The sequence below is a fragment of the Sodiomyces alkalinus genome (genome assembly GCF_003711515.1).
Source record: "Sodiomyces alkalinus F11 unplaced genomic scaffold SODALscaffold_9, whole genome shotgun sequence".
Lineage (NCBI taxonomy): Eukaryota > Fungi > Ascomycota > Sordariomycetes > Glomerellales > Plectosphaerellaceae > Sodiomyces > Sodiomyces alkalinus.
Window position 1 is genome coordinate 587,269 of NW_021167087.1, and position 26,735 is coordinate 614,003.

A 26,735-nucleotide genomic window follows, 5' to 3' on the forward strand; every position below is an offset into this window, starting at 1 on the left:
GGATGGATGGATCCATTAAAAACAAAAAAGGCAGAGAAGTCCACCTCCCTGTCTTCTGGGTTTGGGCTTCCCTTTCCCACCTCATGTCGCTCGACTACGGGTTTCCCCTCCAGTTACTCAACAGCATATTGCCAATAACAGCCGACCATGCTGTCATTCAAGCCCTTTTCCAATGTTGCTGGTAGGAATTCCGCATCACTTTTCCAGGTCCGGTGAGTTGCGATCCTTTCTCGACTGTCCTACGAAGCCGCTACTCTTCATTACCGACGGCGTCCCCCCTCTCTCCGCGCTCGGCACGCCCTGCTAATGTGGCGCCAGGTTGGACAAGGACTTCATAGTTTTCCGCGGCTCCGAAGCCGAGTCTGCTGGTCAGACTCTCAAGGGCTCTGTGGTTCTCTGCTTGTCTTCCCCCCTCAAAGTCGAGGCTGTTCACCTTCGGCTTACCGGCAACCTGCGCTTTTCGTAAGTCTGGAGACCGGGTCCCCTTCTTCCGCACCTCAACGATTTGTTTCTCTGGCATCTGGCCATCGGCGGTCTGCTTGTTGTTAAGCGGCCCCTCAATCGTCGGCGACACGGACACTCGGATGCTCATGTTACCTGCCTACGACTGTAGCTAATAGTTGGGGCGTAGGTGGGACTTGTCCAAACCGGTTGCGCCAGGCATCTCCGGCCATAGAGTCGACAGGAATATCGAACTCCTCAAGCACAGATGGCAGCCCTTCGTCAAGGGCCACAGCGGCGAGAAGGTGGTGCTGGAACCGGGTAACTACGAATGGCCTTTCAAGCTGGACTTGCCAGGCGACATGCCCGAAAGCGTCGAAGGTATACCGGAGGCGAGCATCATGTACCGACTGAAAGCCACCATCGTCCGCGGCAAGCTCTCGCACGACATGCACGCCTATAAACCATTGCGCATCATACGAACGCCCGAGCCCGGGGCCCTCGAGTTTCTGCATGCCATGAGCGTCGAGAACATTTGGCCGAACAAGGTCGACTACTCCATTATCGTTCCTCAAAAGGCGGCCATCTTCGGCGCCTCGATCCCGTTGGAGCTGCGCTTCACGCCGCTGTTGAAGGGACTCGAATTGGGCGACATCTCCATCAAGCTGATAGAGGTCCGCGATTGCACGGCCCCGGGGATCCCTCCGAGGGAGCACAAGGTGGAGCGGCAGGTTTCGAGTTGGGCCTTGACGCTGACGCGGGAGGAGAATTGGAATGACATGATCGGCGACACTGGTCAGGAAGGCTGGACGGCGTCCAGGAAGCTCCAGTTGCCGCGACGGCTCCGCCAATGCGTCCAGGACGTCAACCACCACGGCATCAAGATTCGACACAAGCTGAAGCTGGTTGCGGCACTTCACAATCCCGATGGACACGTATCTGAGGTGAGTCGCAAGAGGAAACTATTTCCATACGAGGGCTGTGTCTCGTGCATGAAGTTTCCGTCTACTTTGCCCGGGCAAACAACCTACTACATCAACATCAACATCGACTTGTTCATGTTGATACTGTGCTAACCACTTGCCTTGAATATAGTTGCGGGCAACCCTACCGGTCTCCATCTTCATCTCCCCGAACATGCCGCCAGACGAGCACGGTGTCCTCGTAGACCAACCCGGCACATCAGCTCTAGCTCCACCAGAGGCCGACGCAAGCACCATCGCGCCTCCGGGCTACGGCGAACACGTACTCGATCAGCTATTCGAAGATGTCGACCAAAGCGGCTTCCATACCCCTGCCATCCATTCGGGCGTCAGCAGTCCGTTCTACTCGCAGTCGCAGTCCCGCGCCGGGTCCAGCGAAAACCTGGCCGCGCTGAGTGGCATGACGACTCTCAACGGCGTTCCCCCGGCTGCGCTTACTTCCCGACTCCAAAACGTTTCGCTCAACTCCACCAACCGCAACACGTCGGCCACGTCGCTCGCCGATCTCGCGACGTCAGGATCGAATCCTGCCACGAACACGAGCCACCCTTCGCAGTCGGCGTCGGCCGCGCTCACCCGCCAAAACAGCGCGGAAGACAATGGCGGCACCAACAACATCGGCCACGGACATCTCAACCCTCGTTCCGGCCGCGCGTCCCCCGAGCACGTCGAGTTTCTGGACGTCGCCATGTTGAGCAAGGTGCCCAGCTACTCGACGGCTTTGCGGACTCCCGCACGGTCGCAGGCGGCCAGCGTGGGCGAGGCGCTTCCCGACTATTCTGCCGCCATGAGCGCGGCGTCGAGCGGGCCTTCGACGCCGATGCTCCAAGGGGCGGGGGCGGGGGCGGGGCCGAATATGGTTGGCGTCCCTGCGGAATCTTCGTCTCGCGACGATGCCACGGTGCCACGATCGGGGTCCATGACGCCGCCGCGACGCCCGAGGCCCGGGTCGACCGGTATCCACGACGTTTTGCAGCAAGCGCAGGGTCCGGAAGAACGGAGGCTGCATCTCATGCGGGCGCGCGACAGGGTTTATTGACAGATACCGCGATCTATACCCCATGGACCCTCGGAACCGAAGACGTCCCCAGGACACCAGGGACACCTCTCCTCTTTTCTCTTTCATCGACACCATGGACGTTGAATGATATGGGTATAGCATGGCTTCGGCGTTTGGGCGCTTGTGGGTTTTTACTGGGCAAGCTATGGGATACACGGAGGTGGGCTATTGATCTTTTTTCCTCGGGCACTCGTGAAATTTGGTGGGGGATCTGTTTTTGGGGGCGGGGGTAAATCTTGGGATGCATGTAGACGTAGACTTGGCCGTAAGGCGATCTTTTTTTTTTTTATCTTTTTCTTCTTCATCTCTCTCATGATATCGGTGGCCAGTCCATAGAATTCTTCAGGAATACAACTCTAAAAACGGCAAATACGGTCCCAGAGAATAGTGGCTTTTCATCACGGAAGCGTTGTTTTGGGAAATCCCGTGCTATTATTATGTACGGAGTACCGAGTAAAAGGCAATGTGCCTACAATGATACGCGAGTACGAGACCTCGAACCGTCTTGAGGGTGCGAAAATACGAAGTCTTGCAGTTGACGACTCGAGGGCCATCTCGGGGATCGACAACGAACAGCACAGCCTCATGACGTCATGAATAGGGGTTTGACGGTCGGCTCAACTCCTTCGCAACGGTCGGATGACCAAGCTGAAGTGTTACGTTGTAAGCAACTGGTGACGTTGTGAGATGTGAGGTGTGAGATGAGGGAGCTCGGGGGGCGCACGGGCCAAAGGGGTTCTTTCTGCGCGGCGCTATTGTGTAAGTGTAATTAATTATGTACTTTGTACTCGTACTTGTACTCGTACTTCGTACTCCGTATATTGATAGATTGGGACCCCGTTCCATTCGGCCATTTAGGCAGCGACCAACTTGTCAACCCGTGAAGCTTGTGAAGCTGAACCTGAGCCACAATTTGAAGCACAACGAGCACAGTGCTACTTTATGAGCGTGCTCCGTACTGCTGAAAAGTGCCCAGCAGTAGTTGCAGAGAGCGGTAGCTGGGGGCAGCTACTGCTAAGGTAGCTTTGCGGTGAGGTGGAGCTACCGGAATAAAATCCGCAGGGATAAGGCGATCATGGATCAGGATCATGGTGCCCGAAGAGCTGAAATCAAAGTTCTCTGCTGGCGTTCTGTTCTGGCGGTCGGCTATCGGTATGCCGTAATTACACGTGTACTCCGTATTCTATACTCCCTCCGTACACCCTCACTCGTCCCATTTCTCAACCTGATGTCAACCCTTTTTCTCTCTCCCTACTTTAGTCTCGGCACCGTAGCTCAACACCAACACGTGCGTCTTTGGTCTCACTCGAAATTGGGTTCTTCACTTTTGGCTCACTTAACCCCTCCACCCCTCCAAACCTGGAACCCTCCCCCACCCCTCTTCCCTCAAAACGGATGGGGATGATCAAGTTTGCCCCTCATTGTCCCCGTGTCTTTTCATCTCTGCCTCCCTTACCACCAGCCTAGAGAATCGTAACGATGAGCGCTCCCCAGACCCAACTGCCTTCGAGGGCAGCAACAACGGCGACGACCAGTTCCACCCTCACCAACGAGGGTGGAGTCACCGACATTGACCTCACCACGGTGCGTTCCTGAGTCCTGACCGCCCCCCATTCCCATTCCCCTCCCTCCTCGTCCCTTCCAAGAGATCTAGATCTAGGTCCTGCCACAAGTTCCTGCCCACGCCAGGCCTTTTTTTTTTTTTTTTTTTCTCGTACTAACATCGACGACTTCTGTCGCCGCCTGTGTCGCAGACAGCCGGACTCCTTGCCGAGCGGCTTCAGGCGTGGAAGCATGCCGTCGTCTACCTCGAGGACTACATGGGTGCCATTGAGAAGATCCACCGCGCTCAAGCTAAGGAATATGAGCGGGCGCTGAAATCCATCTCGAGTCCCCTCAGGGAAGGCCATCACTTTGACCAGAGCCTCGGCGGTATCGCCGGCTTCTTCGAGAACCTGCGCGCCAACACCCAGTCCCTCATCAACACCAACCTCGAGACCGAGAAGAGCATCAATGGCTCCGTCCTCCCCGTCCTCGAACGCCTCCACAAAGAGATCAAAGCCAAGTCCAAGGAGCTCACCAGCGGAGTGAACAAGACCGCGAAGGAAGTGGAAAAGGCCCGCAGCCACACCCAGAAGCACATCGAGCTCCTCGGGCAGCAGACCGCCACTTTCGATTCCGTCGGCGGCCGCATCCAGGGCGTCGATGACCCGTACGTCGTCAACCGCGGCGTCCTCCATCGTCTCCACAAGCAGGTCCTCGAGGAGAACAACAACCGGAACGACCTCATCGCCGTGCAGAACAACTTCGAGTCCTTCGAGGCCCACGTCGTCGAGGTCATCCAGCAGGCCATGGAGTCGTTCACCCTGCTCGCCGGCGGCCAGGGCGAGAAGACCCGCGCCCTCCACTACGACATGCTGCAGGCCGTCCAGCGCGTGCCGCACGAGTTCGAGTGGAAGGGCTTCCTCGCCCGCTGCGCCGACCGCCTCGTCAACCCCGACGGCCCGCCCAAGTCGGTCGACACCGTCGCCTTCCCCAACATGGACCACCCGTCGACCAAGGCCCTCATCGAGGGCTCCCTCGAGCGCAAGTCGCGCAACAAGCTCTCCTGGGGCTACTCCACGGGCTACTACGTCGTCACGCCGGCCAAGTTCCTCCACGAGTTCAAGGACTCGGACAACGCCCGCCACGACCCGCACCCCGAGCTCTCCATCTACCTGCCCGAGGCCGTCATCGGCACCCCGAGCGGGGACAAGTTCAGCGTCAAGGGCAAGGACCGCAGCAAGGGCATGAGCGCCAAGCTCAGCGGCACGTCCGAGCTTGCCTTCAAGGCCCATACGCCCGCCGACGCGCAAAAGTGGTTTGATATCATCCGCAACGTGGCCGGTGCCACCGGGCCGCAGGAGCCGCAGTCTCCCACGTCGCCCGTCCTGCAGGGAGAGAGCAAGTTTGTCTCCTCGAATCCGACGACACCTGCCACCGAGAGCCCTCCCGCAGCTCCCGCGGCTTCCGCGGCTCCTGCTGCTTCGGAGGCTCCTGCTTCTTCGGAGGCTCCTGCAGCTCCCGCGGCTACTGCAGCTTCACCGGGAAGCGAAAAGGCCCAAGAAACCGGCATCACCGGTACTGAACCGGTAAAGACCACCCAGACTATCCCGCCGGCCGAGTCCAAGCAATGATTCTAGGGCCTTCATTTCTTTTTATGACATTCTCGCTTCTTCCTCCTTCGGCACTGAAACGCGGTTGGAGGTGCGAAGGAAGGAGATGGTTTGTGATGGCACTCGGCCTTTCTTTGCCTTTCCTTTTCGTGATTCCCATATTTACCCTCATTCCTTTCGCACGCGGCACATCTCTCACCTAATATTTGCTAGGAGGATAATTCGGTCCAGTTTGGTCCAGTTTAGCGTGGATCTTGAGCAACTTCAATGGCAGCGATATGTTTATATTTTATATATACACATTTTCTCCCAACCATTCATCCGAGCCAAGCATCAGGTAGTCATCTCGATCTTAGACCTTCCACTTGGAAAGCTCTCAAAGATGCCCGGCCCCTTCTAAAATCTCCTGGATCTCTGAATTCATCCTCATTCCCTCTACCACGGTGAATATGCCCTGTGACGTGATCAATTCGTGTCAGCTGCCGACAGGTGCGAATGCGTGTCACAATCGTCCCGGAGCCGACCGGACCGTTCCTGTGCCGTCTTATGTACTTTGTACTCGAGTGTGTACGACATACCGTAGGTACCTATGATGATATTACCAGGTAGCTCTTATTATTCGCTTGGATAACAGTGCCTTTCTCTTTCTTTTTCTTTTTTCTTTTTTTTCTTCTTCTTTTTTTTGGCATCTCTCCCTTCAACGTGACGACGCTGGACGATAATCCTCTTTCTTCCCATCCTTTCTTTTTCTTCTCCTCCCCTTTGTTTTCTTCCTTTCTTCTCTTTGCTATTCATGTTCCACTTTGACCTACGCCCACCCCCATAACCCAGGCACACGAAACGAATGCCTATCACGGAATGCCCCAGTGCCACCATGTCGCTCGCTCTAGAGTCCCCAGCAGCCGCGCCGACTTGCTCGTCCTGCTGTTCCTAAGTCTTGCGTCATTTCCAGGTCTATTTCCAACGGCGTCAGCGCAGTTCGCCCTTCCCGCATCCGCCGCCAACCTGACCACCGTCCGGTCCCCCATCGACAGAAGCATCTCCATCAGCTACAAATCGCCCAATGGGTCCGTCTGTCGTACCGCCTTCGACCACCAGCGCCAGTATACTGGCTGGGTCAATGTTCCCGGCGAATACCCCACCAACCTCTTCTTCTGGCTTGTCGAGGCTCGCCAGCCCACCGACATGCTCACCATCTGGCTGAACGGCGGGCCGGGCGCCAGCTCCCTCTTCGGCATGTTCAATGGTGTTGGTCCCTGTGAGGTCGTGGAGGCGGGCCTGGACCAGTATGATACCCTGACGAGGGAATGGGGCTGGGATCGCGCCTCCAACATGCTCTTCATCGACCAGGTAAGCTATCGGCATGTCCTCCCCCCGAGTACCTACTACTACTGCTACTACTACTACTGGGTTGGAAACGCCAGCTGACACAAGACGTGTGTTTCTTCATAGCCCAACCAGGTCGGTTTCTCCTTCGACACCCCGACGAACGGCTCCGTCCATCTCCTCAACGGCACGCGTATTGTCCCGCCCGTTCCGGCTCCCGATGACGGACTCTCACATGCCACGTTCATCAATGGTACCTTCGGCTCGCTGGATTACAATGCCACGGCCAATACCACGGAACAGGCGGCCATGGCGGTCTGGCACATGCTCCAGGGATTCCTGGCCACCTTCCCTTCCTTCAACCCGTCCGGTCGCAATAGTATCGGAATCAATCTCTTCGCCGAGAGCTACGGCGGCAAGTTCGGCCCCGTCTTCTCACATGTCTGGGAACAGCAGAACGCCAAGCGCCGCAATGGCTCCATCCCTCGCAACTCGACCCTCGAGATCCGCCTCGCCTCCCTCGGCATCGTCAATGGCTGCATAGACGACGCCATCCAGGCCCCTTACTATCCCGCCTTTGCCCTCTCCAACACCTACGACTTCCGGGCCATCAGTTCCGTCCGCGCCAACCTCGCCAACAACTCCTTCTACGCCGACGGCGGCTGCCTCGACTTGATCCGCCAATGCCGCACCGCCGAAGAAGTGCACGACCCGGACGGCACCGGCACCGTCGACCTGGTCAACGAGCACTGTTCCCGCGCCTACAGGACGTGCTACGATTCCGTCGTCGCCCCGTACGCCGACGCGGGCCGCAGCTGGTACGACATGGCCCACGTCCTGCCCGACTCCTTCCCGCCCGCCACGTACCTCGAGTACCTCAACACCCGCGCCGTCCAGGAGGCCATCGGCGCCGTCACCAACTTTACTTTCGCGAGCAGGGAAGTGGCCGCCGCCTTCCAGGCCACCGGCGACTACGTCCGCGGCTCCCACGTGCCGCGGCTGGCCTCCCTCCTCGACGCCGGCATCCGCGTAGCCTTCATCTACGGCGACCGCGACTACGTCTGCAACTGGCCGGGCGGCGAGGCCGTCGCCGACGCCGTGGCCTGGAACGCCCGCGACGCGTACGGCCCCCGGTTCGCCGCCGCCGGCTACGCCCCGCTCATCGTCAACGACTCGTACATCGGCGGCGTGGTCCGGCAGTTCGGCAACCTCTCCTTCAGCCGCATCTACCAGGCCGGCCACTCCGTGCCGTCCTACCAGCCCGAGACGGCGTTTCAGCTCTTCGCCCGCGTCGCCCTCGGCACGTCCGTCTCCACCGGCGACGCCATCGACCCGCTCGACTACGCCACCGAGGGGGACGACCGCGCCGATCGGCACAGGGACGACCTCCCCGACTCGCCTGGCCCGACGTGCTGGCTGCGGAACGTCCAGGGGTCGTGCAGCCGAGACCAGATCGATATGCTCGAGCGCGGGGACGGGGTCGTCCTTAACGGCGTGTTGTATGAGCATTCGAGCGACTGGCCTCTCGCCGGTAAACTGGCGTCTTCGCCGTCGACGTCGGTTGGTGCCGGCGCGGAGAGGACCACGACATCGACCCCTTCACGGGCGCTGACGGGGATATTTACCGCTACGGCCACGCCTGACAGTGGTCAAGTTCGCTCCCGTAATGCCAGAGACAGTGTGCTTCTCCTGGGCCTGGCACTTTGTTGTGCGGCTCTGGGGATGGTGTGATAGATGTATATATATGTACATGTATATAACAAGCCTTGCCTTCGTGTTTGACGTTATGTAATGTAATGCGCAATAGGCGCTTGGACATGCAAGCTGGGAGAGAGACATGATACAAGCTATCTGACACCGCTGAATAATGGAGACTTTTGAAGAGCAGAGACTTGTCTACGCCAGACATGGTGGACATCATGGTCAGACATACGCAAGACGAGCGATGAAAAGATAGAGACAAATGTATATGTTCAGAAATATTGACTATAATTGTCGACCGTCTACATAAACTTGTGACTACGAAAGGGTTCTACAAGTGCCTACGGGAACCACTTACAGTTTACCAGCGTCGGGTCATGATGTGGGACTCGATTTCACGAGAGTGCTTCAGCCCTAGTCTTATACATATTGTTAGCCATTTGTACCAAAACCAGATGGCAGGGAACAATAGTTGTAAAGCGAAAGGGGAATATCAGTATGGGTGCCTTGTCAAAGGCGTTGTCATCAAAGCATATAGCTATGGAGACCGTCGTGAAAAATTAAGAGTCATCATGTAAAGAAACCACCAGACAGATTGCCTGAAGAGAACAGAAATTGAAAGTAACCAACCTTTGGGCGAAAAGATTCCATCTCGGCTAGGAACTTGTAGTCATAAGTTTCATCGAGACATCTTTGCGACATGTTAGCCTCAAGGTCAGACCGAGAGCATTGTTTTGTGAACACGGTAGATTGTCGAATCAGTCGTAAAACGTTATCAGCTTCGCCGGTAGGCTCTGACATATGCTTGTCTTATTGTTTTTACGTTCATCATATTGGGAGACCCTTGACATCCCGAGGGATGTGCAGTGACAACGTACCAAAAGAAATTGGTCGAGTATGAGCATGGACTATTGCAAGTTAGCGAACCTGTCCCGAGACCCTTGGTCGAAACAATGACAAGGTTGAGATAACGCAACATCAGTTATAGGCATGAATGGTAGAAAGAATTGTGTCAACATGGAAAAAATCACAATCTGACTCGTCATCTGAATCATCATAGAAGCGATGGGTAGCTGGCAAGCCAAGGCAAAGAAGAAAAAAGATGGCGACTCACTCAGTCGAGTTGGTTGCTGTGGGGTGGGTGAACAAACTCCCAGACCGAAAAGCTTGTGCAGCAAGGGCCAGCTGTTGAGACACAGATTCCGACCCAGCATGGAGGCCAGGGTCATGTTGCGGTTGACAGCCAACCGAATGTTATCAGTCCGACAAACACCTGACACTGCATTCGGTCAGCAATCCATGCTGAGAGAGTATGCGCGTGGATTCGTGACGTGAGTCCATGTGTTCAGTGGGCGAGGTTTTCTAGGCCTGCCGCAAAGTGGCTTCTCGCTCATGGTGGAGCACATTGTACTCTCGGAGCCCAGTGCCGCTTCATCATACAGGATGTCAGGGAATATGAGATCGAAGGGTGAAGTACCTTGTCTGGAGTCTGCACGAACTTTAGAAGCGTTAGCACTTTGGCACGACCCTGATAAATGTGACAGCTCAAATTGAAACAGGCATAGTCAGAAACAGCCATTGTTATCGTCAATGAAAAACTCGGTCGGTAATTCCAACATACAGAGTATGATAAATTGTTCATCATGTTAGGGCGGGGGGAAAGCTGAAAGCAATAGAGGTGTAGCTTACATTGTGCTAGAAAGCGAGCCTGCACTTGCTAGGCTCGCAAATAGTATGCCCTGGCGACAGCCTGCGCAGGCATGGTGTCAACTGATTTAGCAAAGACATTGCGAAATCTGCAGTATGATGGTTAGCATACTTCGTCATATACAATGAAGCCACGTAGCACTTGAAGTACTGAAACAATAGAAAGTAGCTGCTCTGTCAGACTGACGTGAAAACTGAGGTTTCATTCCGAAAGGTCAAAGACTCTAGTTTGATTGCGGTTTGGATAATCATCAGGAAGCAGCGAAGAAAACATAAAAAAGGCGCAAAGTTTCGACTTACCAAATGGTGTTCGACAGTAGTGGGAGGCATAAAGCATTGAAGCTTTGGAGCTCCCAAAAGGAAAGTGTGGTGGTGAGGGAATGGAGGTTGGAGAAAAAAGTTGCGACCAAAAATCTCGGTCTTTTTAGAGGAGCTGGTGGGACCTGTGCACGAGCCACTCTGGTCTCCACAACCTACCGAGTCCCGTGACTTCGTGTTTATCATCCGTGACCGAGCGGGTACTTGGTCAGGTCTCGTACCTAACTAAGGTAAGCTGAGATCCATGGCGACAAAGGGCGCGTGATTGTGAATTGCCATCTGCTCCGTTTATTCCTCCGCTACAACCCTCCATTACGCATTTGAACTAGCACTGCCGACGTCTTGGACAAGCTTTACTACTGTGTTAAAATGCCTGAAATTGCAGAAGGTGAAAATGTCTGCTCCCGAGGGCCACTTTCTTTCCCACCGTCCTTGACTGACCAGCGTTTCCCATACATATCAGTGGCGAGATGTGTCCACTTTCTTCAACTTCATCTCGTGGGGAAGACGATTGCCAGAGTCACCGCCATCGATGATGCCAATGTATTTGGGAAGGCCGGCACCAGTGCGTCGGAATTCGAGAAAGCCATACGGGGCAAAAGAGTAGTGTCAGCGGGTCGTCAGGGCAAATATTTTTGGTACGATGCTAGAGAGGATAATCTACGCTTGCCGCGCGCTTATCTCATGCACTAGGATCACTTTTGATCGGCCACCTCATGCCGTGATGCATCTGGGAATGACTGGTAAGTCTCCGTCGAAGAAGCTTCAGCCCTCCCCCCCCCTTTTCTCTTGAGACCCCACTCACAGTATGCCTGTTCAGGATGGGTCCACATCAAGGGCGATAGGACGGCCTACACGAACTACTACAAGAAGATGAAAGAAGGGGAAGCCGACATGTGGCCGCCAAAGTACTGGAAGTTTCAACTCGAAACGGAGGGCAACCCCAAGGTAGAAGTCGCCTATACGGATCCCCGACGTTTCGGCCGTGTCCGCCTCGTCGACTGCCCCGGCCAGGACATTCGCAGACACTCACCTCTAAAAGAAAACGGACCGGACCCCGTTGCCGATCTCGACGTCTTCACCCAGGGGTACCTCGAAAAGAGGATGAAGTCGCGCCACGTGCCCATCAAGGCTCTCCTCCTGGACCAGAGCCACATCAGCGGCATCGGCAACTGGGTCGCCGACGAGGTGCTGTACCAGGCCCGTGTCCACCCGGAGCAGTACTGCGACGACTTCGGCGACGATGAGATTGGCAGGATATACGACTCCATCAGGGATGTCTGTCAGACGGCCGTCGATAAACTGGGCGACTCGGACGAGTTCCCGGACCATTGGCTGTTCAACCATCGCTGGGGCAAGGGTGGCAAGAACGGCGGCTCGAGCGTGCACCCGAACGGGGAGAAGCTGGCCTTCTTGACGGTCGGTGGCCGCACGAGCTGCTATGCGCCGTCGCGGCAGAAGAAGACGGGTCGTGTGGTGGCGTCTGTGAAGGAGGAACCGCTCGAGGAGGCCTCGGCTGCTGCTCCACCTAAGACTAAGGGTAAGGCTCGGAAGAAGGCAGTGGAGAAGGAGGAAAGTGACGCCGACGAACCACCTCCGGCAAAGAAGCGACGTGGGGGGGCGAAGCGGGCTGATTCAGCGGCTGCGTCAAAGGAGAAGTCCAAGGTGAAGACCGAGTTGGATGTGGTGCCAGAATCAAGCTCTGGTGGCCTGGATTCTGGCAGACGGAGGTCAAGTCGTCTCAGAAAATAAGTCTCGTAACTTCTCCAAGCCGAGCGATGGTGCTTCATCACCAACTTCCAACGATGGTTCCCGCAGCCAAGGCTTTTTTCTTCTGTCTCTTCGTACATGGCTTTCCCTCACCGAGTACGATACCATGTTCGGCGAGTTGACCGAGGGCATCTCACCTCACAGCATGGAGCCAATCAAAACCGGTTAGACGAGTTTACTGTGGAGCCTCCTTCGTACTGTGCCGTACATAGTGCGCTTACAGTGTACCAGTTTCGCTGTCCCCACCGGTCTCTAGGTAGGTAGGTACCTCCACTGTAACGCGTTCAGAGCCACTTCGCGTTTTGCGACCTTGAAAAGAAACTACACTACAGTTACACAAAGGCTATCTGATTAGCTAAGGTAGTCCTGACTGGGTTTCGATCCTCAGCGTTCGATTCTCCCTTCCGCTTAAGTAGGGCCATCCGCTCCGGGGCTACGGGGTCCATCCTGCCCCTCGATAGTCTTTCCACCACCCATCTCTTGCCGCCCGGACAGAAGCTTCCCCGCCTCTCCAAACATGCCTCTTATCCAAGGAAGATCGAATCGCCGCACCGAAGCCGGCAGATCTACCCGCCCCGGGCCTGCTGGCGCAGCCACCGACCTCCCGCCTTACGAGCCCCTCTCCTGCGCTCTCTCCGACGATGCCAAACGTGCGCTCCATTCCCTCGCCAACAGCCGCGACACCCGCCGCTACGAGGAACACATCAAGAAATCCATCGGCCTGCTGGGGAAAAACGTCGCGGCCCTCAACGACCGCCTCGGCGACCGTCAGGCCGAGCTGCGCGCCCTCTCCCAAAAGCGCGCCGAGCGCGGCGGCAACAAGTCCGACCGGGAGAAGAAGATGGAGCATTCCCTCTCCACCCTCTCCCGCAAGGTCGCCGACCTGACCACCCAATCCGAGCAGGCTGTGCGGGACCTCATCGACCGCCAGGCCGCTTTGCAGGACGACAAGGCCGCCGCTGCGGACATGGTGCGCCACTTTGACGGCCTACCCTCGCGTCCCGTGCGCCGAGCCCGTCGATCCGGCCACCACGCCGCGGACCGTCGAGACGGAGAAGAAGAAGAAGAACAAGCAGCAGCAGCAGCAGCAGCAGAAGACGAGAGAGAGGAGCTCCCACCACCCGATCGCCCCGTCTTTGATGTCCTGGAGGCGAAGCGCCGCGCCAAGGCCGCCGAGTACGCGTCCATGACCGCCCACCAGCGCTATGCTCTCAACAACGACTACGCCGCCTTCAAGAAGCTCTGGCATGACTCGACTTTCGGCGACCAGGGCGTGCCCCTGCCTGACCCCAGCCGCTGGTTCGACGGCGACGGGAACCCCGTGGTAGGCCCGGGTCGGGGAGCAGGAGGAGGAGGAGGGGGAGGAGCCAACCAGCAAGAGGACGACTCGGATGAGGATCTGGTCATCGAGGGCGAGGTGCAGAGCTTCACCTGTCCGCTATCTCTGGAGCCGCTCTCTGAGCCGTTTACCAGCAGCAAATGCAACCACACTTTCCAGAAAGCTGCCATTGTTGAATGGTTCGGCACGAGTAGAAACATGCCGAAGACTTGTCCTCAGACGGGCTGCAGTCAGGTATGTTTTTATTCTGTTCCCCTTGCCTTTTTTTTCCCCACCCAATTCCAAGACCCCTTTCCCTCGACTTGGAGTGAGAGACATTATCTAACGGGATAATGTTGCTCTACAGTCCATCTCGCTCAAAGATTTGTATGAAGATGAGATCATATTGCGCAAGATTCAGCGCGCCAGGAAACGACGGGAACAGGAGGAGACTGCCGAAGGTGAAGAGGTTGAAAGTCAGGACGAGGACGAGGATGAGGATGAGAACGAAGAGCCTCGGTCGGCTGCTCCACGTGTCAAACGAGAACGGCCGTCAACTGGTCATTGAGGACGATATCTAAAGCGGAACTTATAATAAGAGTTCCAGAGGCTCTTAAAAAGCCGCTTTCATGTTATGGACTATACGAGGTTGAGACGCACCGGGAACTTGCAGGTCGGTATTTCGGTTATTGGGGATCAAGGGGTTGGGAGGGGGCATATAGGGGAGATACCCAAGTCATGCATGATATGAAGGGAACCTGATCCATATGGTATCGCCTTCTAGCCAGTCAAAGCAAGAAAAGTAATTTTATTGTGGTTCTATGTGCATAAATCCCCAATTCGAACCTTTTCCAGGACAACCGGTTTTGCTTACAATACTCCTCGTATATCATGCCGCTTCTGAGACAGCCGCGGCTAACGCAACCCCCGCCCCTAGGAGAGAGCTCTCCTTGGCAGGGACGAGGTCTATGCGGGCGCCCGGCTTACCGTCGCCCCCGGCCGCCACGAGCTCGTCTACGAACTGTTGGCACATGGCTCGGTACCCCGGGTAACTCTCAATCACGCTGCCGTTGAACGAGACCATGGTACGTTCAAGCGCCACCTCCTTCTCAGCCTCGGCCGTAGAGATGGCGGAGCTTTCGGAGGACGCCATGGATTCCCGAATGCCCTCGAGGCGGAGTTCCCAGACGGCGTGCAGGGAGGCGGCGACGATGGCAGCTGAGCGGCGAGAGATGAGGGCGCAGATGTCCCGCAGGAAGGCCATGTCGAGGGCGGTAGGGATATGGGGAGAAGGATGGAGTTTGGAGAAGAGGGAGATGGATTTCTCCATGGTTAACGATACATCCCTGCCAATCTTGTTAGAGAACACTTTCGGATTTTGAAAAAGAGGTGCGAAGGGGGAGGAAAAAAAAAGAAGGGAGAACAAGAAGCAGAGAAAGCATGACGTACCCTTCAATAAGGGACATCGTTTCAGTCCCGAAAGAATAGGGGGAATTCAGGCTCTCAGGGACGATACCACCAAATACCCCCGTCGTCCTGATAGCTTCTAGAAGAGCGAACCTTGCGATTTCGCCCAAATACATGCCACCAACCATCTGTTCCAGTGGCTGGAAATCTGGCCTCGAATGCCCCTTTTTCAACAAGGCATCCCACCGCGTAACGGGCAGGATATCCTTGCCAAACATGCCGAGTTCGGTGTTCACGATGACGCTTCGTGCCTCATCGAACCATTCTTTGGGTCGGTCACCGAACTTTGTAGAGCCGATGAGCGGGACCGGGAGGTAGGCAGCGATATTCACGCCGGTGCCGAGAATGAGGCCGAAGCGGGTAGAGTTGTGCAAGTAGGCGCAAGAAAGAAGAGTGGCATTGCCGTCGTTGAGGATGACGCAGAGCTCAGCGGGGAGGGCGGACCGCCGACAGGCAGCTTCGATGACGGCGCCGAGATCCTCCCCAACGAGGCCATCTGCTGCTCGAAAGCCTTTGCCCATGTCGTGAATAAGGCCACCGCGCAGCGAGGTTTGTCTATATGGTAGTCAGCTGATTGTTGCTTGTTCACGCCAGACAGGGGAAACGAAAGAGAGAGAAGAAAAAAAGAAGAAAAAAAGAAGGAAGAGGGGTGCTTACTCGATGGGAAAACTCCAGGCCAGGGCCATTGGTAAGACAGACGCCACGCTTCCGTTCGGACGGCTCTCTTTTTCGAGCGTCTCGACGATTCTGGCAGCCATCCAGTCAAAGAAAGCGACGCCTCGGAGGCTCTTGACATCCATGCCGATGGGATACGACTTCATGCTGACGATCTCGCTTTCCCGGCCCCTCACATCCTCCCCTTGGCCCCGTAGCTCCACCAAAGCCACTCTAAGGGTCGATCCGCCGACGTCGACGGCTAGGTAGCGCCCGGTTTCGTGGCCACGGGGCAGCCTGTGGTTATAGGACGGCAGCATGCAGGCGGGATCAGACTGCAGACGTTCTCTGAACTGGGCCTTTAGGGCGCGAGAAAGACGCAAGAGGCCATCGCCGGCCAGGGGACCCAGAAGAAGGGCTTCTGCCTCGCGGAGAAAATCACCACGAGCAGTCCTCGACGAACGAACAGCGGGAGGTATTGTTGTCGTTTGACCGGTTCCATCCACCGCCCCTGGTGTTGCTGTCGATGACTGTGTCGATGACTGTGTCGATGATGGGGCCTTTTGTGGTGACGACAAGGGCGAGATCCAGAAGGCGAAGACGGACTGTATTAACGACTTGCCACGCAAGAGATGTTTGAGAATGGCAGCCAAGAGCGACTTTCTGAAGGATGACATGGCAGTAACGAGCGGCAGCATAGCATTGAGGGAAGTGAGTGATAGATGCTATGATGGTGAGATGGAAAGGGGGGGAGAAGGCCGTCGGGACATGTAGATGATGCGAAGATGACCAGTGAGTGTAAATAGGCTGAGAACGACCCGGACCATGTCCCTGCGGACGCGGATACAATTGCAGGCGCAAGGCGAAAGACCGGGGGGGGGGGGTTTGCGTAGGAACCAGGGGATCGGGAACGAAACGTCTACACCGCGCCAGTGACCAAGGACGATTTGCGAGCTGGGGGGTGGGGACCGACGAGAGTGTCAGTGTCGATTTGATACGACTCAGCAACCGGCACAGGTGTCGTTCCAATTCCGTTTGCCGGTCTCTCCTACGGCCGGGGGGGCGGTAGAGGGAGGGAGAGTGAAAGTGGTATACCGTATGAAACCTGCCCGTTGTCGAGTACCGAACGCAAAAGAAAGAAAGAGAAAGAAAAGAAGGATATAAAAAAAGACAAAACAAGATGGGTTGGGACGTGTTGTCGTGACTTTCGTAAGCCCAATGGGACGGTTCTCAGAGTGAGCGAGGTTGGCGGGACAGAAGAATTGAGGGTTGGGCAACAGTCAAGTCACACCCCCGGCCCGGCCCCAATAATGGAAATGGAACAAGGAGCCTGAGAAGAGTACTTCGTAAATGCAGGCAATAGAGTAGGACGAGATGGAACCGACGGACGCAACAAAATCCCACCCGGGTTTTTGTTTCGTTTCGTTACGGTCCCTCCACAGGGACAACGTCGCACAGGTGACGGGGGTATTGGGAGTGGAAGGTGAGGTGGGAGGTGGGAGGTGGTAGTATGCGTGTTGTTGATCAGATTTATACGGAGACACAAAGTAGTGTAGGTAGTGTAGGTAGTGTAGGATGAACGTCGGTGGGTCGCTTTGCAATGGTCAGAGAAAGGAAGGGTCAAGAGTCAGCGGAGTCGAGAACCGGCGACCCTGGTTCGGCGACGTTGGGGCGGATGGAGATGGGCGGAAGCCGAAGCGAACGCGTCGGGGACGTGATGGGAATCCAGGGCCGGGACTGGGGCTGGATGTGCGCCTATTCGAACTTCGAACTTTGAACTTCAAACTTGGCTTCGATGATGCCTTCTCTTTCTCAGCCTCTCTCTCTCTCTCTCCCCCCCTATCATCTGGAATTGGACGATCCACCGATCAGTGGTTCGAGATTCCCCACCAGGTACTGTCTATCGACGTCGGACACTTGACATCTACGAGCTAGACGGTTAGTTAGCTGCCAGGAGAGGAACGTGCCAAGGCAAGACGCCGACAGCTGGCGCGGGAGTACGCTGTAACATAGAGGGTCCTGCCATTGACGTTCGGGCCGCCTCTCTGGCGCCGCATCTTAGTCGTTCCCGGTGCTGTCATCTCAAGTTGAAAACTGGTGCTTATGCTTATGCTTGCGCCTGAGTGCGGGTGTGATGACAATTGTGGTTGTGGAAAGGGGAAGGGGAAAGAAAAGAAAAAACGGAACTCCACTATTGTAACGTTGCTTTGCCCCGGAAACATGCCGATGGGGGCCAGTTTGTTTGTACTTCGTCTAGGTATGTACCTACCTTAATTCATTGCCTTACCTAAGGTACCTTACCTATGTAGCGAATTCATTCGGAGCCGAAGGAGCCTACCTTACCTTAGGTAGTCCGCAGCTTGACGTGCGTGCTATACGGCGTTGCGTTCCATCCCCATCAGAAAAGGTACCTTAGTAATTAATGTACCTAGAGGTCACCCCCACCCAACTGCTCGGTTCAAATTCCGTCCCCAATGTGACGTTGAACTCTACCTAAGGTAGGTACCTTACCTTACCTTATTAGGTACCTTATTCATGACCGCTACCTTAGGTACGTACCTAGAGTCCTCGCTATCTTCAACATCCCATCGGCCGAGTTGCCTGTCTCCAAGTATGGCACCTGAAAATCCCCCTCATTCAGTTTAGATGAAAAAGGGTAGTTAGAAATAGGACGCAAGGGGAATCTGACCGAGTTCCTGGCTTACCCTTGGAAGGGATTGAGTCTATCTATCCACAGGCACTGCAACCCCCCCCCGAGAGACTGTCGGCCGGTCATCCAAACGTCACGGAGATCGTGAAGCTTCCACTGGTCCCAACTCCGTCGGAGTTTCCTTTATACCTTACTGACTCGATTAGGTATTTCCGTGGTTCTATGCTGTTGTTCACCCAGCACTACGTGCGACTGTCATGTCACCAACTCACTCTAACCCAACCTTTCGGGTACTGGTACTTGAGCTACCAGGTGAATGGCTAAGGTAGGTACCTAAGGCAGGCGTGACCGGTCTCATTATGAACGGCGTGATGGGCTACTCGTCACAAAGACACACCAGCCGGCCGTTCATACTCGTAGTGGTACGAGAAAGGCGAGAGGACGAAGCTCCAATCTCGAGCCACACTCTCCAAGGATCTACTTTATCTTACCTTACCTACTGTAGAGGCCGTCACGTTCCATATCCCACCCTTTCTTGCTCCGGTATCATGAAAGTCACTGTACCATGGACTCAGGCTTGTGGCAGCTGGCTGCTCTACCACACTCCCATCATCCATCATATGGGCTCCGATGGATCGGAATGATCGGAATGACCAAATTGATCATGCTCTCTTTGAATCTTTTGGTCCCTCCCTTCTCGCCAGCGCCGCTTAATAACCTCCGATAAGATAACTCTCTCACAAGGCTGGGAAATCTGCTAAACCACACAGTCCTGCTTCCCTTCTGCCCAGCAAACCCCTAATCAGAAGCCTACTATTGCCTCTCTATATCCTGTAACTTATCTCAGTTTCTTTGTAGCTAAGACGTCTCACATCTCCCTCTTTTCTCCCCATATATCTACTACACTAGTCCTCTTGGGTATACACGGCATCATGAGGCTCATCATCCGTGAGAAGCCTGATGAGGCGTCAAGCTATGTGGCTGATTACATCGCCCACCGGATCAAGGAGTTCAAGCCCACCCGGGAGCGGCCGTTTGTCCTTGGACTACCAACAGGAGGCAGTCCCATCAGCGTATATCAGCTTCTCGTCGAGAAATATAAGGCTGGCGAAGTATGCCTTTGACCTCTACTCTCTTTTCTCGCAACTAGCCGCAGTCATTCATGCCCCCTGACATCCAGTACCGGTGCTGACGGAGAGATCGATATGATTTTGGGTAGATATCCTTCGAAAATGTCGTCACCTTCAACATGGTAGGTGGTTCCACAACCGCGTGTCTGGCCTGGTGGTTTCTAAACCATAACCCGCGCAGGACGAATACGTGGGCATTCCCCGCGACCACCCGCAGAGCTACCACACCTTCATGTGGCGCCACTTCTTCTCCCACGTCAACATCCCCCCGACCAACGTCCACATCCTCAACGGCAACGCCCCGGACCTCGCCGCCGAGTGCGACGCCTACGAGGCCGCCATCGTCGCCGCGGGCGGCATCGACCTGTTCCTCGCCGGCATCGGCAGCGACGGCCACATCGCCTTCAACGAGCCCGGCTCCTCGCTCGCCTCGCGCACCCGCGTCAAGACCCTCGCCTACGACACCGTCCTCGACAACGCCCGCTTCTTCGACGACGACATCGCCCAGGTGCCCCGCCTCGCCCTCACCGTCGGCGTCCAGACCATCCTCGACGCCCGCGAGGTCGTCGCCATCGTCGTCGGCGCCCGCAAGGCCGTCGCCCTCCGCGAGTGTCTCGAGTCCAGCGTCAACCACATGTGGACTCTGTCCGCCCTGCAGCTGCACCGGCACGCCACGATCGTGGCGGACGAGGACGCTACGCTTGAGCTGCGGGTCAGGACCGTCAAGGTACGTAGTCATTATCGCCTCCTAATGCCCCCATTGACTCGACTCTGGGGTTGTTGATGGGTCAAGCCGAAAGAGAAAATAACCGTCGACGTTGTGATGTATAGTACTTCAGGGACATTGAAAAGGTAGCTCGGGCGCAAGGCTTCGAGCAGCTCCTGTCCACACGGCTCCGCACGGTCTCCGATGTCACCCGTAACCCGGCCAGAACATATCCCCAGCCAGCAGCAGCCGTTGTGGTGGACGAGGTCCAGTCTCCAGCTACCTCCCCGACCCTCGTCCACCCGCAGCCCGTCAACGCGTCTCTCTTGCGCGCCGCGAGCCCAGCTGCTGATGACCAGTCCGCGCGCTCTGTATCCCCCGACTTTGTCCCCGACAGAATGGCCTCCCGTATTCCGGAGCCCGAACTGGCACGCCGGTTGACCCCTAATCCAGAACAGCAGCTGTTCATCAGAACGAATGCCGTGGGCGCTTGAAGGGGCAAATAACGATTTTTTGCATTGGACCGAGAGGGCAGGGCATGGTCAGTTTGGGGACGTCTCTTGACGATCGGAAAGGCGGTGGATTGAATGAGAAATGATGCGTATTATTTCCTTTCTTTTTTGATACCTGGGTAAATGGCCCCTGTTTCATTCGTTTAGCAAGTATCATTACAGGCATCATTTACCACCAGTTGGAAGGGACACTGGAAATCCCTAGGACCGAGTGGCATTTTAGAAAGAACAATAAAGGTAGAGTTCAAGCATCACTAGGCAAATAAATAGATTACCTAGTGACAAATTTCGCAGACCTACCTTAGATAAGATCGTGAATAGACGTATAAGGTCGGTCTTCTCCCCAGGCCCAGTTACAGAGCCCTATCGATAAATGGTAAAAGAGACGGACCATCCTACCTCGGAGGCAGAGCCAGAAAGCAGAATGCCAAGCATGCTTCCCAAAGCAACTCGCGTCTTATTGTCGGTCTTTGATCGACGTGTGAATGAGAAAGGGTAGTAAAACAATCCATACCAGCGCAGATCCTCTCTTTATTGGGTATAATAGCCCTGCATCATCAGCCATACTTCCCTAAGCGACGGCCACCTCAACATTTCTCTGTCGCGTCGTCGCGTCGTCGCACAAATTTCCTCTGACCTTACCAGAAGTCCTCCACAAGGTAGTGTACAAGTTCTGAATCCTGCGATTCCTCCCAGTATCCCAGCGAAAAGATAGACCAACCTCCCTTACCCATTCCAGATTCACGTTTCGGCAGTGAAATATCTCTTTAATTTGCTTTGCAACTGCTGCGCTTTCACATCTGCCGGCATGGTCGTGTGGTGAACCACATGTGGTCTGTATACTGCTTCGACAGGAGGCATCCTAGTAATCTCGAGGTCAGGCCACCTGGGACTCGACACTGTCTTCGGAGTATTCCCATGTGGGGGACTTACCAATCATCGACGCTGAGAGGGAAGTATTCGTATAGCATGTCTTCATCGTCCTTTGGGCTTTGACTGGACGCCGGCCCAACGACTGCTGCGGCCTTGGAACGTTGGGGGCTCTGCAAGTCTGTACTTGACATATTGGGGCTCCTCTCGTCCTCGGACAGGGACAGGTTGATGGGACCAGATGTGCCCGCACGATGCGGTCCCGAGTTGGCCGGGCCAGAAAGCGATGCTTTTACTGCAGGCCTAGTGGGTTCGACGGACCAGGCAGGAACAGGTGGACGAGCCACGGTAGGAGACATGGCCAGCCGTTTTGGTGCGGGCTGGGCTCCGTTCGGGGTTGGTCCTCGGTAGGCCTGGGGCGTCGCCCAGTCACCGGCATGCTGCAAACGCTGATGAGCACTACACAGGTCTATCGTACAAATTTGAACAGTATGGGATGCGGTTGCACATACCTGAACACTTCCGATGGAAGTGAGCCTTGCCGTGGGAGTTGCATGTCCGTTGCTATCCTTCTGAGTTGGAGCCGCAGATGCGTCCGAGTTACTCCGTCGGTCCGACTTCTTATCCCCCGTCAGGGGAATATCCTTCTTACTATCAAAATTCCTCGGGCTTCTCCCCCGCACAATGACGGGGCTAGACTGGATTTCGGCAACTCGAATCCAATCTCCCGACTGTGGTCTTGCGAGAAGGATGATTTGTACAATATAATGTTGCTGGAGACCTTTGCGCCTCCCGTTGTTGGCCGTTGCGTGCTTGAATTGGAGCCGTTTCCACGACATATTTAGCGTGATACGACTTGCGTCCGCCTCCCGTCCACTGCTCAGATCCAGAGAGAAGTTAGGCGGGGCGTTGGAAGCTCGGTACTCCTCCCCCGGTATGGGATTCGCGCTCTTCCAGGGAATAGAGATGATCTCTGTCGGCTTCCCTTCGATGGATTCGATCCCGCTGATCGACGCAGACAGTTCGACAACCGGCACTTGGTTCCCTTGCTCGTCGACGACGCTGGCGACATGTCGCGGCACCGTGACTTCGCCCAAACATTGCCACAGGTTTCGTCGATAACATGTGAGCTCGAGTGGCCGTCCGGTGTTTTCGCCTCCGAAGACATCCTCGGCAACGAAGAACATGCCGCGGAGCTCGGCGGTCATGGAGACATCCACATGCTGCCCCGTCTCATCCAACAGGTCGGCTTTCGTCGCAGGGGTCGAGAATCCGAGCAACTTGTTGTCCAACTCGTGCGAGGGGGATCCCTGGTTTGGATCTTCGGCGGGCGCGGGAATTTCGTACGGCTGGGCTGAATAGGAGAAAGGGTCTTCGAACCCGGCAGAGAAATCTTGGAAGTCATATGTCGGTGTGAAGGGGAGCGTGGGAAATGCGCCGTGCGTGTTATCCCTGGACATGAGGAGAGGTGGTTAACGACCGTCCTGGTACGAGGTAGTAAGTCCAACAACAGAGGGCGCGTTGGGCAGGATGGTTGCATGGTCGCATTGGTCCCATCTGACCTGCAACAGAAGGAACGTCGTTAGGAGAGGGTGCTTACATGAGGGATTCGCCAAAGACGAGTTCGTCTACCACCCCGGATCCCAGGCCCATGGTATCGCCGGGAGTGGCCGACGAAAGCGGCGGCTGGGGCATCGAGTTGAATGCATCCATGGCATGGCAGGTCCTCGTCGTGCGCGTAGAATTAAGGACACCCGGGCTCGCGGGCACGGTGGGAGAGTGGCAAGGACAAGACCAGGCGATAAACGATGGATGAGGGGAGCAAGGAAATTGCTACGCGTACTTGAATTGCCAGACGGTCGCGTCAAGCCGAGCGGAGGCGAGGTCGATGCCGTTGGTTGGCGGTGGAGGCGTCTGACAACCTGGTCTCTCTGTTTTTGTCAGACCACGAGGACCAAATGTCAAGAAAGAGTCGCGAATGTTTGGTCCATCGCTGCGAAGTAGGGCAGCACCAAACCTAGATAGGTCTCACAAACGAACGGGTGTGAGAACAGGGAAGAAAGGCTGCCCGCCTGTAAGGAGTTACTTGTCGGCGCTATCAGTCGCTTTAGTGCCTCCAGCCCTTCCTCGTCACCGGCAGATAGACCCACAGACCCCTCCCCGGTCACTCATTAGCCCACTGTTCCTTCCCCAGACTTTGTGGACGGCTCCTATCAGAAGCGGCGCGGTGCATCTGATTGGCCAACGGAAGTCCCCATTGGTGTTCACTCTATGTACTGTACGTTGTACACCGCGAATATACCAAGCCCCCCCCCCCCGTAATCTCATCCAGAACGCACTACGTGTACTTCGGTACCAAGTCTATCCTACCTTAGTACTGTGGCGTCGTCTTCGGATTCTGCGGGGGAGCAAACAAATATCGAGGAGCGGGAGCGGACAACGTAATACCTCGCAGATATATATAGCGCCCAAGCGAAACTGGAACAAAAGTAATAATAGCAGCTAGAAAGCTATCAGATAATTCATCATGAAAGCTGAGAGACGAGAGACGAGGAGTCTTTGATGGCTGTTCCTGAAGTGTCTGTCTCACACGTTAGGCACTCGTACCTGTAATTAGCTAATGTACCTTAGCTACCTACCTAGGTAGGTAGCTGCATCTTCTCTGGAGATACTTATGACGACAGACGAGCTAATAAAAATTTCCGTGTGCCTAGGTAGGCGGCTGATGAGTTCATCACAGCTCGAACGGCTCTTGCCGTTCATAGAAGTTCCGTTTCAAAATAAAGTTGCATACTCTTCGTGTAGTCGAATAATTAGTCCTGAAGCATGGGCGACCATGTGTCTGATGCGCGTCACCGACACATGTGATAAGATAGCTCAAGTACACAGTGTTTCTCCAGGAATTGTGACTGTAGAGTACATCTCCACACACTGTGACCTGAACAGCTCCTAAACCTCCCGCTCCGTTTTTAGTTCGCCAGACCTTCCTCGTTGAAAGGTATATATCGATAATTCTAAACCTTCTAGAGCAACATGGATTTAACCCTTCTTGCCCCCGGTGGTATCCCTCTCATGTTGATTACCTTACGTCCTATTGTCCCGGGTATGTCTAAAGGCAGCTATCCCTATTTTGTTCCATGAGGAGGCTTGACGGGGCCACGGCAGTACGCTCGATTGCCAAACTTCCAGACCTCGTCGATCACCAACTCTGTAGTCCCGCCTTTGAGTTGTTCCGAAAAGATGACGAGGTCAGCGTCCGCCCCGGCATTCAGAGACCCCTTCGTCTCCTGGCACCCGAGCATGGCTGCCGGGGTGGCTGTGACGGTCTTCAGTGCCGCGGGAATCGTGGTGCCCGACCATTTCAAAAAGTTGTTCACGCATTCGATAAGACTAATGGAACTATATTTTGCGTGTCAGCTGATGCCTTCAAGTACCAAAATAGGCCGCCCCACGACTCGATGAAAAATAAGAAATACTGACCTTCCAGCGATGGTGTCGGTTCCCTCGAGAAGAAGGGTTGGGCCAACCTTGACGATGTTGCTTGTCGCGTCTCCGTTGGTCCACTGGTATGCACCATCCGGCAAACCCATCATGTGCATGGCATCGGTGACGAGGATGAAGCCTTCGCGAAATGTGTTGAATGCGATATTCACTGTCGTCGGATGCAGATGGATGCCGTCGGCAATGACGCCGAAATATGGCCTCTGCAAGTTCTCGGCCGCACCGAGGACGCCAAAAATACCGGGATTGCGATGGTGGAGAGGCCGCATGGCGTTGAAAAGGTGCGTGATCATGGTGGCGCCCGCCTCGATCGCGACCAGTGCCTCTTCGTATGTTGCCGCAGAATGCCCAATGGAGCAGATGATCCCCCGTTTCCTAAGTTCGGGAATGAGCTTCGACATCTGGCCTCGCTCAGGGGCTACAGTGACCATGGTCATCGGGCTATTATTGCTTTCTCTGGCGCCAAGATTGGCTTTGCCATAGCAGGCCTCGATGTCTTCGAACGTCTGGGCCTCCAGAAGCACGTCCTTTGAGTGGATGCCGTTTTTCGCGGGATTCAGGAACGGTCCCTCGACATGGGCACCCAAGGACTCTGAGCCATCCTCAAATCGGCGGATGCCACGAGATGGCCCAAGATATGGTAGCACCTAAGACCCCTCAGCGTTCTATGAACCCCCATGCATGGTTCAAACGAAATAGTGTACCTTTTGATATAGCCCGGATGTCTGACTGGTCAACGTTGGGAGAAAAGACGTGACCCCCGTGGCAACCAGACCCTTTTTCACTTCGAGGAATTTCTTCCCATACTGCGCAGTGTCCTCGAGAAGCGTCGAGAAGTTGAACCCAAAAGCGCCGTTAAGCTGGACATCAATCAAGCCGGGGGAGATGATCCGACCGCCCAAGTCAATTGATTCATCTGGCAGTGCAAGATCGTCGAAGAAGGCCGCTTGACTGGAGACGATTTTCCCCGACTGGGAGCTTACCCACAGGTCTTCTTCAACGAGTGAGTCGCCTTTCACCAAACGACAGTTGGTGAATCGAGTAATCCCTGTCCGAGGCCGCGTGGGAGGTACAGCAGCAGGCATTATGATGGCAGTCACAGCTTAGACTGGGCACTGGTACGGATTATGCTCGGTCGATTCTCCAGTGATCGTCGGAAATAATATTATGGACAAAATGCCCGCTTGATATCTCGTGTAGACTCCATAAACCGGACAAAGCAAGCCCAGTACAGTGGGATGAGATCATGGCTTCTATCTACTCCCGAGACGAATGGAACCTCTTTCCCCGTGTAAGAGTGGCGAGACAGCCTACCTGTCTGACCGGGTTGTCACCCCTCGAGTTTGAACCACTAGGCTGGGTATCAAGTAGCATGTGGAACCCACTGGTTTTCACCACTCGATCCGGGTACATGTACAGTAGTTGCCGTGGTCGCATTTACCTGAAAAGAGGCAACGGCTGTTGGG

At 55.4% G+C, this 26,735-nt stretch overlaps 9 protein-coding genes across 9 annotated transcripts; 6 read left to right on the plus strand and 3 right to left on the minus strand.

Annotated features, from left to right (window-relative positions):
* The first annotated feature begins 26 nt into the window (after positions 1 to 26).
* Positions 27 to 2,854, plus strand: SODALDRAFT_335353 (hypothetical protein). The gene is made up of 4 exons (XM_028612432.1): positions 27 to 212; positions 319 to 462; positions 632 to 1,385; positions 1,537 to 2,854. Exons 1-4 carry the CDS (start codon positions 148 to 150, stop codon positions 2,461 to 2,463), a joined length of 1,890 nt encoding a protein of 629 aa, XP_028464083.1. The 5' UTR covers positions 27 to 147; the 3' UTR covers positions 2,464 to 2,854.
* Positions 2,855 to 3,629: 775 nt separating this feature from the next.
* On the plus strand, positions 3,630 to 5,980 carry SODALDRAFT_345695 (PH domain-containing protein; the record flags this gene model as incomplete). Its single annotated transcript, XM_028613214.1, has 3 exons — positions 3,630 to 4,068; positions 4,239 to 5,615; positions 5,966 to 5,980. Exons 1-3 carry the CDS (start codon positions 3,964 to 3,966, stop codon positions 5,978 to 5,980), a joined length of 1,497 nt encoding a protein of 498 aa, XP_028464084.1. The 5' UTR covers positions 3,630 to 3,963.
* A 350-nt stretch (positions 5,981 to 6,330) lies between these two features.
* Positions 6,331 to 9,022, plus strand: SODALDRAFT_335357 (carboxypeptidase S1). The gene is made up of 2 exons (XM_028612433.1): positions 6,331 to 6,989; positions 7,092 to 9,022. Exons 1-2 carry the CDS (start codon positions 6,498 to 6,500, stop codon positions 8,694 to 8,696), a joined length of 2,097 nt encoding a protein of 698 aa, XP_028464085.1. The 5' UTR covers positions 6,331 to 6,497; the 3' UTR covers positions 8,697 to 9,022.
* Positions 9,023 to 11,006: 1,984 nt separating this feature from the next.
* On the plus strand, positions 11,007 to 12,723 carry SODALDRAFT_335362 (hypothetical protein). The gene is made up of 3 exons (XM_028612434.1): positions 11,007 to 11,329; positions 11,385 to 11,434; positions 11,512 to 12,723. Exons 1-3 carry the CDS (start codon positions 11,061 to 11,063, stop codon positions 12,441 to 12,443), a joined length of 1,251 nt encoding a protein of 416 aa, XP_028464086.1. The 5' UTR covers positions 11,007 to 11,060; the 3' UTR covers positions 12,444 to 12,723.
* A 171-nt stretch (positions 12,724 to 12,894) lies between these two features.
* Positions 12,895 to 14,605, plus strand: SODALDRAFT_335365 (hypothetical protein). The gene is made up of 2 exons (XM_028612435.1): positions 12,895 to 14,034; positions 14,147 to 14,605. The coding sequence occupies exons 1-2, from the start codon at positions 12,979 to 12,981 to the stop codon at positions 14,345 to 14,347; spliced, it is 1,257 nt and encodes a 418-aa protein (XP_028464087.1). The 5' UTR covers positions 12,895 to 12,978; the 3' UTR covers positions 14,348 to 14,605.
* SODALDRAFT_335366 (actin-like ATPase domain-containing protein) lies at positions 14,579 to 16,788 on the minus strand. The gene is made up of 3 exons (XM_028612436.1): positions 15,904 to 16,788; positions 15,229 to 15,801; positions 14,579 to 15,125 (listed from the first exon to the last, which is right to left on the minus strand). The coding sequence occupies exons 1-3, from the start codon at positions 16,575 to 16,577 to the stop codon at positions 14,669 to 14,671; spliced, it is 1,704 nt and encodes a 567-aa protein (XP_028464088.1). The 5' UTR covers positions 16,578 to 16,788; the 3' UTR covers positions 14,579 to 14,668.
* A 2,334-nt stretch (positions 16,789 to 19,122) lies between these two features.
* Positions 19,123 to 21,158, plus strand: SODALDRAFT_335368 (glucosamine-6-phosphate isomerase). The gene is made up of 4 exons (XM_028612437.1): positions 19,123 to 19,662; positions 19,770 to 19,802; positions 19,862 to 20,407; positions 20,512 to 21,158. Exons 1-4 carry the CDS (start codon positions 19,483 to 19,485, stop codon positions 20,878 to 20,880), a joined length of 1,128 nt encoding a protein of 375 aa, XP_028464089.1. The 5' UTR covers positions 19,123 to 19,482; the 3' UTR covers positions 20,881 to 21,158.
* Positions 21,159 to 21,639: 481 nt separating this feature from the next.
* On the minus strand, positions 21,640 to 23,481 carry SODALDRAFT_282573 (PHOG protein; the record flags this gene model as incomplete). The annotated part of the gene is made up of 4 exons (XM_028608345.1): positions 21,640 to 21,760; positions 21,832 to 22,217; positions 22,287 to 23,220; positions 23,369 to 23,481. The coding sequence occupies 4 exons, from the start codon at positions 23,479 to 23,481 to the stop codon at positions 21,640 to 21,642; spliced, it is 1,554 nt and encodes a 517-aa protein (XP_028464090.1).
* Positions 23,482 to 24,723: 1,242 nt separating this feature from the next.
* SODALDRAFT_335371 (N-acetylglucosamine-6-phosphate deacetylase) lies at positions 24,724 to 26,498 on the minus strand. Its single transcript, XM_028612438.1, has 3 exons — positions 25,974 to 26,498; positions 25,249 to 25,916; positions 24,724 to 25,167 (listed from the first exon to the last, which is right to left on the minus strand). Exons 1-3 carry the CDS (start codon positions 26,352 to 26,354, stop codon positions 24,894 to 24,896), a joined length of 1,323 nt encoding a protein of 440 aa, XP_028464091.1. The 5' UTR covers positions 26,355 to 26,498; the 3' UTR covers positions 24,724 to 24,893.
* Positions 26,499 to 26,735: the final 237 nt, after the last annotated feature.